This window comes from Sarcophilus harrisii, chromosome 2 (assembly GCF_902635505.1).
Source record: "Sarcophilus harrisii chromosome 2, mSarHar1.11, whole genome shotgun sequence".
In the NCBI taxonomy this organism is placed as follows: Eukaryota; Metazoa; Chordata; class Mammalia; order Dasyuromorphia; family Dasyuridae; genus Sarcophilus; species Sarcophilus harrisii.
The window spans coordinates 422,522,737-422,537,344 of record NC_045427.1 but is presented as its reverse complement, the minus strand read 5'-3'; the positions used below and the strand labels follow the sequence as shown (position 1 = coordinate 422,537,344).

At 47.2% G+C, this 14,608-nt stretch overlaps 1 protein-coding gene across 1 annotated transcript in view; it reads left to right on the top strand.

Annotated features, from left to right (window-relative positions):
* The first annotated feature begins 2,023 nt into the window (after positions 1-2,023).
* The window catches only part of LOC105749236 (fer-1-like protein 4), a 32,509-nt gene continuing 19,924 nt past the window's right edge, over positions 2,024-14,608 (top strand). Inside the window, exons 1-23 of the mRNA XM_031949316.1 lie at positions 2,024-2,102; positions 2,834-2,888; positions 3,013-3,193; positions 3,629-3,720; positions 3,931-3,972; positions 4,162-4,320; positions 4,678-4,738; positions 4,905-5,036; positions 5,177-5,239; positions 5,344-5,428; positions 5,719-5,878; positions 6,042-6,225; positions 6,417-6,603; positions 7,025-7,377; positions 8,428-8,536; positions 8,779-8,992; positions 9,121-9,241; positions 9,397-9,497; positions 12,195-12,282; positions 12,428-12,544; positions 13,698-13,850; positions 13,964-14,117; positions 14,227-14,351. Coding sequence (XP_031805176.1) covers positions 2,024-2,102; positions 2,834-2,888; positions 3,013-3,193; positions 3,629-3,720; positions 3,931-3,972; positions 4,162-4,320; positions 4,678-4,738; positions 4,905-5,036; positions 5,177-5,239; positions 5,344-5,428; positions 5,719-5,878; positions 6,042-6,225; positions 6,417-6,603; positions 7,025-7,377; positions 8,428-8,536; positions 8,779-8,992; positions 9,121-9,241; positions 9,397-9,497; positions 12,195-12,282; positions 12,428-12,544; positions 13,698-13,850; positions 13,964-14,117; positions 14,227-14,351 — 3,015 coding nt within the window. The remainder of the gene's footprint in view (positions 2,103-2,833; positions 2,889-3,012; positions 3,194-3,628; positions 3,721-3,930; positions 3,973-4,161; positions 4,321-4,677; positions 4,739-4,904; positions 5,037-5,176; positions 5,240-5,343; positions 5,429-5,718; positions 5,879-6,041; positions 6,226-6,416; positions 6,604-7,024; positions 7,378-8,427; positions 8,537-8,778; positions 8,993-9,120; positions 9,242-9,396; positions 9,498-12,194; positions 12,283-12,427; positions 12,545-13,697; positions 13,851-13,963; positions 14,118-14,226; positions 14,352-14,608) is intronic.

Sequence of the window (14,608 nt, the reverse complement as noted above, 5' to 3'; positions counted from 1 at the left end):
GGAATGCTTCCTTTCCCCCCATCTTGGTGACTTTTCTTTCCCTCAAAACTCTGCCCAACCAACCTACTTCAATTTTCCCAAAGAACAGAGCTGGAGTGGAGATAAAAACATTGAACAGGACAAGTTTAAGCATCTGCTCCTGGAGCAGTCCACCAAAATTAGGTGATGGGTGATGAATGAAGTGCAAGCACCCAGCCAGGAATCAGCAAGACCTGAATCCACTTGCAAGCTGGTCAGGTTATTTACCTTATTTACCTGGTAAATTAGCTTCCTTATGTGTCAAATGGGGATCTTAAAAGCATCTACCTTCATGGAGTAATTAGGAGGATGAAATCACATACTATTAAGTACTTTATGAACCTTAGGGAAGGGACCAAGTATTTATTCAGCGCTTACTATGTAAAAGGCACTATGCTAAGTGCTTTACAAATAAACTCCTTTAGTTAACAATCTGGAGGAGCAGATGCAAAGATCGGTAAATCCTGATCTGTGCCATCATGGATTTGGTCCAATCATATCATAGACAGAATCTAATGTAGTCTGGTGTGTTGGGGGTGGGAATGGGAACATAGAAAAAATGCAACATATGTTCAAATAACTGAAAAAGGAATGAATACAAAATGACATGCTTCTGAAACATGTTAGAGTCTTAATAGATGCTTATCGGATGGAAAAGGAACATGGTGCAGAGGTTTTTATATTTATATTTATTTAGTTAGTCTTTAAGGTTTTTGAGGAGGCATCTAAATAGCTGAACATTGATTCTGGAGTCAGGAAAACCTAAATTCAATTCCCATCTCAGATACTTCCTAGCTGTGTGACTCTGGGCAAATCACTTAATCTTGTTTGCCTCAATTCCCTCATTGTAAAATGAACTGAAGAAGGAAATGATAAACTACTCCAGTGTATCTTTGCCAAGAAAACCCCAAGTGGGATCACAAAAGAGTTGGATATAATTGAACAATACAACAAATTAAGATTTGCAAAACACTGTACATTTGATCTCTGTGATAAACTAGAGATATCGGTACCCATATTAACCCTGTTTTATAGATGAGGAAACTGAGGCTGAGAAGAAGATAAGTGACTTTCCTAAGATTAGGAAGGTAGAAAGTTATTTGAGGCAGGATTTGAACTTGAATATTCTTAGCTCCAGGGCCAGCACCCTTATCCATCTGTGCTATTTGCTGCTTCTGGGAATCCTGATTCTGCTATTTATAATCTGTGTGATCTCACACAGATTACTCACAAAAGTAAATTACTTTTCTTTCTTTAATCTCATCTTCATTTGCAGCATAAATTAGCTGGACTTCATGCTTCAAGGGCCCTTCTAGCTCTAAAGCAGAGGATCTTATGAAGGAAACTTGGTCTGGGAGTAGACGACCTGAGGTTTTAGTGCCATTTAGTGCTCCCATTACCTCAGTAAGTGAGATTGTATAACTCACTGCCCTTTTCCAAGCCTTTCTCCTCTCTGGTCAAACGAGAATTACACATGGCTGCTTCCCAGGGGTGGTGTTGAGATTAGATGAGATAGGGGAAATGAAAAAAGACAGGAATGTAATAAAGCTGCAGACCAATGCAGGTTGTTGCTAATAAGGAAATCGGGTATTTTTAAGGGTAATATGTCCCATAGCTCCTTCCTAGAGGAGTGAACACTTTGGGAAATTTCTCACAATGGGGAGGCCTTTCTTCTCAGTTCAATATTGGCCAGACACATCCAAGACCAGGATCCCAGGCCTTCCTGGGCTAAAGCACGACACTTGGCCTGGGCTGAGGACCACATCCATGTCTTTTAAGGTCTCTCTGCCTCTGTGGTCACTGGGTCCTAGTTGACTCCCCTCCACCACCTTTGGTTTGCTGACCATCAGCCCTGGGGTTGACTTTGTTTGTTTTAAGGGTAGGGATGGTTGAACCTGCAGGGCGAGTCTGAATGAGTCAGAGCTGGAGGGGCCAAGGAAGGAAGGAGGAAGGGGCTAAATAGGAAAAGGAGGTCTTACCTGAGGAGAAGCAGGGATCCCTCATCATGGCCCTGGAAGTGAAGGTGCAGAAGGTGACAGGGCTTCCTGGAACCCACGAAAGACAAGTACAACTCAGTTTCCGAGGTGAGAAGAAGGAGGAGGGATTAGGAAGCCTAAGCATAGGATGATAGAGATGACTGGAGGGACTACATAAATCTCTCTTACCCAGCCCAATCCCTGCCTTCCCTACTTCCTCCCCAAATTCAACTGCTTTTCACTTTCAAGCATCCTTTGGTTCTCATCCCCAGATCTACTGCCCAGATATTCCAGGAAGTGAGGGTGGGGGATGAGGAAGAGAGGACAATGGGGAAAGCTTGGGTTCTTAAGTAGGGGGTTGTAGGGGAGGTAAAAGAGGAGAACAGACTCAGGAGAGGTCAGGAATTCATTAATTTGAGTCACAATACAGGTTTTACCCAGAAAACAAGGAGGATTCATTGTGGCCATGAAGCTGATATTGGTGAGGTCGGTAAAGGGGAGTAGCATCAGTTCTGGGAGAGTTCAGTCCTGGAGGGGCTTAGTTCTGAGGTTGGGAGGTTCAGTTCTGAACTTGGAGGAATCAGTTCTGCAGCTGGAGGTTACCCTTGGGGTCAGGGTTCACTCAGTCCCTGGACCTGGAGGTGTCAGTTCTGCAGCTGGAGGTTACCCTGGGGGTCAGGGTTCACTCAGTCCTTGGACCTGGAGATGTCAGTTCTGCAGCTGGAGGTTACCTTAAGGGTCAAGGCTCACTCAGTCTCTGGTCCTGGGGGGAGCCAGGCCCCTTACTATGTTCTCCCTGCTTCAGTTTTTTCGGTGGCCCCATTATGGGTCCCTGCTAGCTCAGGAGTTCCTGTCAGTACAGGTGGTCAACTGCAGCCGGCTCTTCAGCCCTAGGTGAGTTGTTGGCCTGAAAGGCAGCTGAATGAGAGGGTTAAGGGACTGAGGGGCCCAAGAGGCTTAAGGATTTTAAAAAAGTAAAACCATACTGTAAGGGGAAGTTATCGGAGAGGGTGGGAAGTGGGAGGGCCCAGAAGACCCAGGGGCCAAGGGAAGTGAGGGAAGGCCCAGGCCAGTCATGGCTCACCCAGGGCCTTGGCAGGATCCTGGGAACGCTGGTGATCTCCCTGCAGCACTTGCAGAGTGTGGGGCATCTGGTTTTGAAAGAGGCCCTGGTGGACAGGAACCAATGCTTGTCCCGGGTAAGTGTCCTCTGCTTCTGTACCCTGGAGACCGGGGGCTCCTCACTTTGGCTAGGGCTATGCTTCTGAGACTGGGGAGGTGGAAGAAAGAAAGAATCCATCCTGCCTCCCATAGAGAGGGCCCTCCCTTTCCCCCTCATGACTTGGGGTATCAAGGATTGGGGTCCTCAGAAGTCACTGTTAATCCTAAGAGACATAATGTATAAAGAATTAGTCCTAGAGTCGGGAAAACCTAAATCTGGACATTAATTAGCTCTATGGCCCTGGACAAGTGATTTAACTCTGTGTCAGTTTTCTCAACTGTAAAATGAAAGTAATAGCTCCTGCAGCCTAGGTTGGTTGGGAGGATCAGAACAGGTATTTGTAAAGTGCTTTGTAAGCACTTAATAATTATCTCTCCCTCCCCTCCTTGTTCTTCTCCCTTTCCTTTCCCAGATCCAGGTAGAGTTAGATCTCAGATACCATCCTCCTGATGGTGCTGCTGGAGCTTGGTCTGAGGAGGACTTTTTGTCTCATATCAGAGAGAGGTATTCTTCCCTTAGCCCATCCTTACCTACTGCAGATCCTTTCCCTGCATCTGAAACCCCTTAGATTTCCCAGAAACACTGATAGGAAGGGTGGGTGGGATAAATGCTTCTGGACAGTAAGTGGGTTAGTTCTAGATTTTCCCAGATTCTCACTAGCTAGGTGGATGTGGATACCTGTTCTCAGTGTTCTCTGTATTTCTCCTTCACTAGCTCAGATCTGACTATCCAGAATGTGGGCTTCCAGGAGCTGGAGTGAGTAGATAGGAACCATGGAGGCTCAAAGCTGGGTGACGGGAAGGGGTGGGGGTGTGGGGTTATCAAATATCTGCCTATGTTAGTATCCTTAGTTCCCTCTAAATCCTCTGTATTCTCTCAGTTCTCTCAGCCTCTCAGGCTGTGGGACATGTGTGGGTGAGAAATGACAAGAATATGTGATCCCAGACCCCAGGTATCAGGTGGACTGGATCGTCGAGCTGTTGCATTGGGCCAAAGGTTAGCTCAAGGCCTGGGCCCACCACAGGAAGAGGAAGATGATGAGTGGGATCTGGAGGAAGATCCTGAAGATGAAATCTCAGGGGTTGTATTCAGTCCCATCAAAAGGTGACTCCTGGGCAGATGAGGTTGAAAAGGGCTGGGCAGAGAAGGTGATTTTAAAGAAAAGGCTTAAAGTCCCCCTGGCAGAGACAGGGCTCACACCAAAAAGAGCCTGATAATAAAAAAAAAATCATACTTAAGTACCAAATGAGTAGCTCAGGAATTTGGGCAGACTTCCAGGAGGCATCGGTGTTTAGCTTGATTCTTAGTGCATGGGTAGGTGTTGGACTGACAGAGAGGAAGTTTGAGATAGACTCAAAAGTAATTTCTCAGAAACCTTAGAGGGAGGGAGAAGATACTGTGTGGTTTGGGAGGATGGGTTCTCAGCCCCCCCAAACTGGAATGACACCCTGTTTTTTGCAGCCGAGCCAGAGACATCCCTAGACGAGACCCTCACCAGATGCCCAAAGCCCAGGCCTTCCAGGTACTGGATGCGGGGAAGAGAGGGGGAGAATTTGGACCCTGCTTCCGAAGGGGCTTTCATAGGACACCTGCTCCCTCCCCCTTGCAGACAGCCCCAGATCTTCCCTCACACCCTGATCCCCCCAGAGCTGCAAGGGCAAAGCTTAGGCTGCCCTTCTCTCCTTTAGGTCGGTGTCTCAGTTCTCGAGGCCCAGAAACTGGTGGGAGTCAACATTAACCCTTATGTGGTCGTGAAGGTGGGGGAGCAGCGCCGAGAGACTGCCAAGCAGCGGGGGACTAACTGCCCCTTCTTCAATGAGGTATCTGGAATGGGAATGGGACACAGGGCTACAAAAGGAGGGACCCAAAGATCTGGACCAGACAGTAAAAGTTCTTTCTACAGAGAGGGGCTCTAGGTATCCATTCTCCCCTACTTTGCTCTTTGCTCTCTATTTTTCAGCATTTCTTATTCGAGTTTCACGAAACCAGGGAGCGTCTGCGTGAAATGCTGCTGGAGATCTCGGTGATGAGGGCGACGCTGGGGGAGTGGGGATGGGCTGGGCAGGACTAAGGGGGTCCCTTCTCTTGGGACTTATTCCCCTCCCACGCTTTCCGCCACACTCCCAGGTGTTCCATTCTCAGACACTTCCCTTTCTGGCCACCCGGATAGGCACTTTCAGAATGGACCTGGACATCGTCTGCGAACAGCCGGGTACTGGACCCCTCTCTTCCCATCACATTAGTATCCCACGGATACTGATCCCCAGTCCTGGACTGTCTCTGGTTGAAAGGACCTCTCCGCGGATCCTATCAGACCTTTAACCCTTTGCCGACAGGACCCTGAGCCCCCCTCAGTCCCCGCCCTCTGAGACCCTACCACCGGTCCAAAGAGCCCTGCCAACTCGGCCCTCTCTTGGGTGACCCTGAACCTGACGGGGACTGGGAAAAACCGGAATCGCTCTCAGGATGTTCCCCTTGCGCTGATTCCCCATTTCCCCACAGACAGTCACTTTTCCCAGAAATGGGCCGTGCTCCACGATCCCCAGGACACCCATGCGGGAGTCAAAGGCTTTGTCAAAGTTACCCTAACAGTGACGGCTCGGGGAGAGCTGACCCGGCCCTTACCTCCATCTCCACCGGGCCACAGTCCTGATATTGAAAAGTAAGAGCAAAACCTGGGGAAGAGGGCATGGGTGGCCGATGGAGACAGGGTCCGAAAGGGGCCGGGACTGAAAGAGGATTAGATTTAGGGATTTGGGATTTTAGGGAGCTGTGACTTGTCCAGCTTCTTTCTTCCATGCTCTTTCTTGTGTCTCCCCATCTAGGAATCTGCTTCTGCCTCGGGGATTTCCAGCTGACCGGCAGTGGGCCCGGCTCAGTGTCCGCTTATACCGGGCTAAGGGTCTCCCTGCTCTTAGCCCTGGACTCCTGGGTGGCTTGGCCCGTGTTGTGCGAGAGCAGCGAGTGTTAGTGGATCCTTACGTTAGGGTGTCCTTCTTGGGGCAACAGGTGAGCCTATTTCCATTCCAACTCCCTCCCTCCCCCACCTCTCAGAGACAAAGCTCCAATAAGAGGCTCCGGCGTTTGCCAGATGCAGCCCTCCCCGCCTTCTTTCCGCCTCCCACCGCTGCCCTGCCTTAGCCCCCATGCTGCATTCTCCTTGCCCACATGCTGATGCCAGTCAAAAAACACAATTGCAGGGGGAGACTTCAGTGCAAAGTGAGACCATAGATCCCGAATGGAACGAACAGCTGAACTTTGTGGAGCTGTTTCCACCTCTCACCTCCCGCATCCGTCTGCAGCTGATGGATGATGCTCAAATGGGTGACGTGCCCATTGCCACCCATGTCCTGGATCTCCGGCAGATCTCCCACCCAGGCCGTGCTGGTGAGCCCCCTACTCCTTGTCCCCAAAAGATCCCACGGCTCCAGAAACACCAAGAGGCGTTTAGATCTAGAGTCGGAGGCCATCAAACCCAACCCCCTCATTTTACAAAAGAGGAAGGGAGGTCCTCCAAAGTTAAAGAACTCGTCCCTGAGCACAATGCTTCCTAGGCATTTGATCTGAAGACTTCCAGCCCCCAGGTCCTGTGTCCCATCCAGGACACTACATCATACCACCAGATTCCTACCCCAGCATACTAGAAGCTCTTAATTGAGGCCCTGTTCTCCCTCCTACCCCTCCTAGCCCTGAAAACATGTCCCAGACTTATCCCAGCACCTGTTCTCCCGGAGTGTGTCCCTCAGCCTCCTGGGACAGGAATACTTGTGTCCACACTGACTGGCATCCCTTGCCCCTCTCTCCGCAGTGGGGTTTAAGCCTACCTTTGGTCCCACCTGGGTTCCTCTTTATGGTTCCCCCCCAACTGGGGGACTTCGGGACAGTCTGCATGGCCTCAACAGCGGCCAAGGCCCAGGTGTGTGGTTCCGAGGCCGCCTGCTGCTAGCTGTGGGGCTGGAGATGTTTGGGAGTGGGGCCCATCCTGAGCCCCGCCAGGTCCCACAGGGCTCCAGGATGGCCCAGGTCATCAGGAAGAAGAAGAAGGGCCGGAAAGACTGGGGTTCAGCCAAGGAACCAGAACAGCCAAATGTCACCCAAGATGGGCCAGAGCTGCCCAGTGCTGTGGGAGTAGAGGTGGAAGAACTGTATCCACTGCCTGAGGTAGGGGCCTAAAACAGCGGGTCTTGGGCGAGGGCTTGAGAATTGGGGTCTTCCTTTCCTTCCTGGCCCTGGAAATTTTACCATGAAGAAGATGAAATCTCTGGTAGGAATAACAGTAACTTGCATTTACACAGTGTTTTAAGGTTTGTTATTCAGTTGTGTCCAACTCTTTGTGACCCCATTTGGGGTTTTCTTGGCCAAGATACTGGAGTGGTTTGCCATTTCCTTCTCCAGCTCATTACAGAGGAATCAGGTAAATAAGACTTCCTCAGTCACACAGCTAGGAAGTCTTTGAGGCTGAATTTGAACTTAAGGACATTCTTATTCACTGCACCACCAAACTGCCCTGCTTTAAGGTTTGCTTTATAATCATTATCTAGTTTTTTTTTTTTTCTAACAACTTAGGGGAAGTAGGTGGTATTATCTCCCTGTTTTAAACAAATGAAGAAATTGAGGTAGATAGTGTGTAAATGAGTGCTAGTAAATAATCAGGGTCACACAGCTAGTTAAATATCTGAGAGTAGACTTAAACTCTTGTCTAATGCTCTGTCTACTGTGCCATCTAGCTGTCTCTTTAAGGAAGCATTTTAAAATGCAAATTATTCTAAGGAAAGGCACCTCTGAAAACTATTATCACTGTGGGTGATAGCTTATTAGTTTATTAAGGTTAGTTTGTTAAACATGGGATCATAGGGCTCCAAGGGACCTCAGAGGTCATTGACAGATGAGGAAACTAAGGCTAGAGGTTAAGTAACTGTAAATGGTGAGAAAAGGGATTAAAATTTGGATCCTCTGATTCTAAATCTAGCTATCTTGTCAGTGCATCATGCTGCCCTTTGGGGAGCCTCTATCTAAGGGGCAGGAGGTAAGGGTAAGAGAAGATGACGTTAGCAAATAGATCTTTGCAGGGAAGAGATAGCCTAACCATGGAAGTGAGTGGTTGGCAGGAAGTTCAGGAGATAGGTCCTGGAGGGGGCAAGTTCTGCCAGCTTAAATTACACTTCTGCACTGATTCCTGTTCCAATGTCTTGTCTTCTCGCCCTTACCCAGCAAGCTTTGGCTGCCCAAGAAGATTTTCTACTCTTTGCCGTTCTTTTTGAAGCCACAATGATTGACCCTTCTGTGGGCCCCCAACCCATCAGCTTTGAGATCTCCATTGGTACAGTATCTGCCGGCATGTGCAGTCTGTGCTGGGTGAATCCTAGCCCCAGTGGGATCTGAGCCATGGGCATTTTGGAGGTGGTGGAGGGTCACTTGAGGGAGATTAGGACTGTGATCACTCTGGAATCTGAGCTATGGTCAGTGCTGGTGGATGGGGTAACCCCAGGGGTTTGAGTCATGATTGCTGCTGCTTTCCCCAACAATCACTGGGGCTTCTGAACTTTGCTCATTCTGGGGCAGGAGGTGCTGGCCGACGAGAGGAGTCTCTGAGCCGAAGATCACAGGGCAGAGAAGCTGAGGCTGGAGTCAGGATGGATACTCAGACCAGAGAGACCCAGCCTCTGCTGGAATTAGACCCAGAACCAGAGACCAGTCTGGGGCTAGATGAGCAGGGAGGACCTGGGGAGCTGATGGGAACTCCGGGGCTGCAACCAGAGCCCATGGAGGGTGATGGGTAGGTCCACAGGACTGGGGCAGGGATCACTGAATTCTGGCAAGGCAAGTGGGATCCAAAGATGGTCCTGCTTGGAGAGAGGTGAAAAAGGTGAAGGTACAATAGCCTTCACCTCTGAATTTGTCTAGGCCTTACCTTTGCCTGCCCCTTCGATATGAGAAGCCATGTATTCATGTCTGGAGTCGCTGGGAAGACCATACTTGGCGCCTTCAAAGCAGCAATTGCATCAAGAAAGTAGCAGAGAGACTGGTAAGGGCCAGAGCCACAGTGAGTAAGAATGTGGGAGATGGGGCCCCAGAGAAAGGAACCATGAAGGTCTGGGAGGGAAAGATGGAGGGAGGAAGCTGGACCTTGGAGAGGAGGGTCCAGGATCCAGGTCTCCCTTTTCCACTGTGTTTCTGCAGGAACAGGGGCTGCAGGAGACAGAGAGGCTGCTGAAGAGGCCAGGACCAGGGGCCTGGGTACGGCTGCGGCAGGCCCTGGAGGAATTGGTGGCTGGGAGCAGGTGAGAGGGCTCCAGGGTTCTGTGGCCCAAACTGGGCAAAGGATTGTCCTAAAGCCACACAGCTAGTCTGGCCCAGCAGGCTTGAACACTTGAGGGCATTCCTCTCCCCTCCTTCTTCCATGATGGCTCATCATAGTTGGTTACCAGTTATGCTGGCTTTGTTCCAGAGCATTTTCTCCCACTGGGACCAACCAAAGGATCTCAGCATCATATAAATGAGTCAACAGACATTTATTAAGCACCTACTAGATTCCAGGAGAAACAAGGACAAAAGTCAAACAAAACAGTCTCTACTTTCCAGAAGCATATTATGGAAGTATCTAGAGTAACAATTCTGGCCCTACTTATACTCTTAAAAATTATTGAGAGACTCTTGCCCAAGAGCTTTTGTTTATGTGGCTTTTATTTATCAATGTTGACTGTATTCAAAATTAAAACATCTTAGTATTACTAGGGAAACAGAATTTTTTCATTTAATAGTATTTTATTTTTTACAATTATATGTAAAGATGTGTTTCAACATTCACTTTTTTTTTTCCAAAATTTTTTTCTTCCTCCCTTCCTTCCTTCCTTCACCCTCCCCAAGACAGCAAACAATCTGATATAGGTTATATATGTACCAATATTTTAAACATGTTTCCATACAAGTCATGCTGGGAAAGAAAAATCAAAACAAAAGGGAAAAATCACAAGAAAAAAAAAAAAAAAAAGGTGAAAATATTGTACTTTGATCTGCATTTAGTCTCTATAATCCTCTCTGGATGCAAATGGCATTTGGAATTGTCTATTGGAATTATTTTGAATCACTGTATTTCTTAGATCACTGTATTTCTTTCTTTCTTTCTTTCTTTTTTTTTTTTTTTTTTTTTTTTTTTTTGGATCATTGTATTTCTAAGAAGAGCTAAGTCTATCACGGTTGATCATCACATAATCTGTTACTATATACTATTTTCTTCTGGTTCTGCTCACTTTACCCAGCATCAGTTCATAGAAATCTTTCCAGACTTTTCTGAAATCAGTCTGTTCACCATATTTTAAATAGTATTTTATTTTTCCGAATACATACAAAAATGATTTTCAGCATTCACATTTGCAAAACCTTGTGTCCAAATTTTCTTCCCTCTCCTTTTCCCTCCTCCCTCCCCAAGACACAAGCAATCTAATGTAGATTAAATGTGTTCAATTCTACACATTTCCACATTCATCTTGCTGAGCAAAAAAACAAAAACAAACAAAAATGCCAACAGATCAAAAGGAGAAAAAAACATGAGAAAGGAAAAAAAAAAAACAAGCAAATAAACAACAAAAAGGTGAAAATACTATGCTTTGATCCACATTCAGTTTCCTGGATGCGGAAGGTTCTTTCCATTCCAACTCTATTAGAATTGCCTTGAATTACCTCATTGTTGAAAAGAGCCAGTCCATCAGAATTGATGATAATCTTGTTGCTGTACAATGTTCTCTGGTCTTGCTCACTACACTCAGCATCAGTTCATGTCTTTCCAGGCTTTTCTGAAATCATCCTAAAACTCATCATTTCCTATAGAACAATAATATTCTATTACATTCTATACCATGGTTTGTATGGTGATTCCTAATTGATGGGCATCTACTTACTTAATAGAAGAATCACTTTGACCTTGCAGACTGCTTGAGAACCTGCCTCTGAGAACCAGTGATCTAGGGATCATTGTCCCCCCCCTTCAGTTTACATGTGAGGAAACAGGCCAAGCGAGAGAGAGAAGTAGACTTGTTCAGGCAAACACAGGCAGAAAGCATCAGAAGTGGAATTTGAACCCAGGTCCTCTGAATCTAGGGGCAATTAGATAGTGTAGTGAATAGTATCCTAGGCTTGGAATCAAGAAGATCTGAGTTCAAATCTAGTTTCTAAGCTTGTAAGTCCAGAGTTAAGTCCCCTTTCTACTGTACAGAGTAGCCTCGATGCCCTTTTAGGAAAGAATCTGTAGACTCTTTGATGTACTAAAACTAGAAGAGTCAAGGAGGCCACATGGTGCCCATCTCAGTAATTGAACTAACCCAGTTTTCGAATTCAAGGGCAGCAAGGTGGTTCTGCATAGAGCACTGGGCTTAAAGTCAGGAGGACCTGAGTTCAAATCTGGCCTCAAACACCTCCTAGCTGTGTGACCCTGGGCAAGCCACTTAACCCTGTTTGCCTCCTTTTCCTCATCTGTAAAATGAGTTGGAGAAGAGAATGGCAAATGACTGTGGTATCTTTTCTAAGAAAACCGCAAATAGGATCACGAAGAATCAGAATGACACCAAACAAATAATGAGCACCAATGTTATATAGTTCGACTCTTCTCTTTATTTTTTTACTTTGGTGATCATTTGGACTTTTCCAAGACTTTTTCCAATGGCATTTTAAAATTACAGGATACCAGGTTTATAGGACTGGGAGTTACTTTATTTTACTGATAATTCCTCTCTAAGACTCGTTACTTCCCTTACGTCTTACCTCTGCAACTCTCTCCTTACCGTTTCTAAGTCCTCCCTGGCCTTTCCCCACGAACTCCTAACAGCCTCCCTGATTTCTCCTCATGATTCTGATGACTTCTGCCACCTCTCTTGTAAGGAATGTTAATCTTTTGGTCACCCTGACTTCTCCACACAGACTTCTGTGATCCCCCTTATAGCCCTGTAACCTATAACTCCTTACCCCACTCTCCCTGTACCCAGGCAGTACTGTCGGGGAGTTGAGCGAAGGACAATGACCCGGCCCAATGCCCTGGATCGGAGCCGCAGGAAGCTGCTGACGCACAGCATGGTAGGCAGGAAGGGGGAAGGAAGGAAGGGCAAAGGGGGGTGACTCCTTGGATCTGTCTGTCACTTAGTTGATCATCTCAGCACATGGCATCCTCCCCCACTAACAGCCTGGAGCCCGTCTCCATCCTTGTCTCTCTCTCACTCAGGCTGTAGCTGCTCGGCAGGGCCTGCGCCTCCTAGGAGGGCTGAGTCCCAGCAATGTGGACCAGAAGGTGATACTGGCTAAGAAGATCCTGGCCAAGCTAAATTTCCTCTTCCAGGAGGTAAGAGAACCTGCCCTGGGCAGGGGGGAATTATCTTTTCCTAATTATTATAGACATAAAAACAATAGCTCTTTCTTATTGCATTTTATGATTTATTGAGTAGTCACAAAACAAGGTGAAAGAGGTTGTGAAATGTTATCTAACCCATTATTACAGGTGAAGAAATCAGTATTTAGAGAGAATAACTCAACCAGAGTTACAACACTAGAGAGTGTCAGAGAGAACTGGTGCTTGAACCCAGGTTTTTTAACTCCTCAGGCCTTTCCTTCCTCCTTCCTTCCCCCCCTCACTCCTCCCTTCTTCCTTTCTCCTTTCCTCCCTCTCTCCCTTCCTTCCTTCCCTCCTTTCCTTTCTCCCTCTGTCCCTCCCTTCCTCCTTCCCTCCCTTGCTCTTTACCTCCCTCCCTCCCTCCCTTTCTTCCTTCCTTCCACCTCTTTAAAAAAAATCTTTTTCTTTACCCCTTACAAATGTTTATGAATTTTCTTCCTTTTTCAATTGATAAGCATTTATTTTCTTCCCCCTCCCTCAACTCACTCCCACTCCACTGAAATTGGGAAGTAGGGTGAAAAAGAAAAGTTTCAGGAACAAGTATGTGTTATCAAGCAAAACAAATATCTATATTGGCCAAATTCAAAAACATGCATCTCATTCTGTATCTTAAGTCCATCACTCTATGCCATGAAGTGGGTAGGATGTTTCATAATTGCACTGAGGAATCATGGCTAATTATCTCATTGATGTATTCCTAGGTCTTTAAAAATAACTTGTCATTACAATGCTGTTATCTTTGTATAAATCATTTTCCTAGTTCTGCTCACTTCACTGTATTGTTCCATAAAGTCTTTCCAGATATTTCTGAAACTATCCCCTTCATCATGCCTTATAATACAATGGGAATCTGTTTCATTCATATACCATAATTTATTCATTCATTCTCCAGTTTTTGATACAGCTTTAGTTTCCAGTTCTTTGAAGAGCTGCTATGAATATTTTTGTATAATAGGGATCCTATGGTTAATTTTGGGATGTTTAGAGCACAATCCCAATTTTTTTTCAGCTTCTTTGTATTCTTCTACCTACGGTACCATTCCTTGCCACTTCTGGTCCCTACAGCATAACCTTCGCTATATCATAGTCTCCTGACTTCTTGCAGCCCCAACCACCTCTCCCAGATGTGTTGGTTTGGATGTTCAGTGGACAGCGGCGTGTGGCCCTTGCTCGGGTCCCAGCCCAAGATGTGTTATTCTCCGTGGTAGAGGAAGAACGTGGACAGGACTGTGGACGGATCCAGAGCCTCCTGCTCACTGTGAGGAGCCTAGGGACAAGGCTAGACTTGGAGGGAAGCAGTGGATGGGTGAGAAACAGGGCCAACCCAGAGGGACAGATTTATTTGACTCAGCTGTGTTCCCCTCACTCGAGGTACCTGGAGCTCCTCCTGGGGAGGTCTGTGCCAAGCTGGAGCTGCTCCTATGGCTCGGTCAGAGCAAACATGCCAAGGTCTGTACTCAGGAGCTTCCCCCAGAGTTGCTGCCCCAACCCCTGGGAGGTCTGCCTCACACCTTACACCGAGATGGTAAGCTTACACTTGGAAACGGGGAGGAGGTGGGAGGCCCAGAGATCGGTGCCTGAGGATCAGGGCTGGTTCTCTGATAAGCATGGCTTCCTTCCTGTCCCCACCCTAGACTTTAGCTACTTTCAGCTCCGAGCTCACCTCTATCAAGCACGGGGAGTCCTGGCAGCTGACGACAGTGGCCTCTCCGATCCCTTTGCCCACGTCCTTGTCTCCACACAGTGCCAGGCCACCCAGGTAAGGGCAACACTGTTCCTCCCCAGACCCTATGTAGTTGGGAGAGGATAAGGAAGTGTACTGTCCTGGTGAATAGTGGGCAGACCTGAAGCTGGATCTTCAGGGCTCATTTCTGGGGGTGGAAGTTATGGGAGAGCTTGTGCTCTCAAAGTAGTTCCCTATCTTCTGAAGTGAATGGGGAAGGGATCAAGCTTGGGCTACCAGAAGCAGGGACAGGGTATTTCACTTATCTTCATTCTTAGTCAATTAACAAGCAC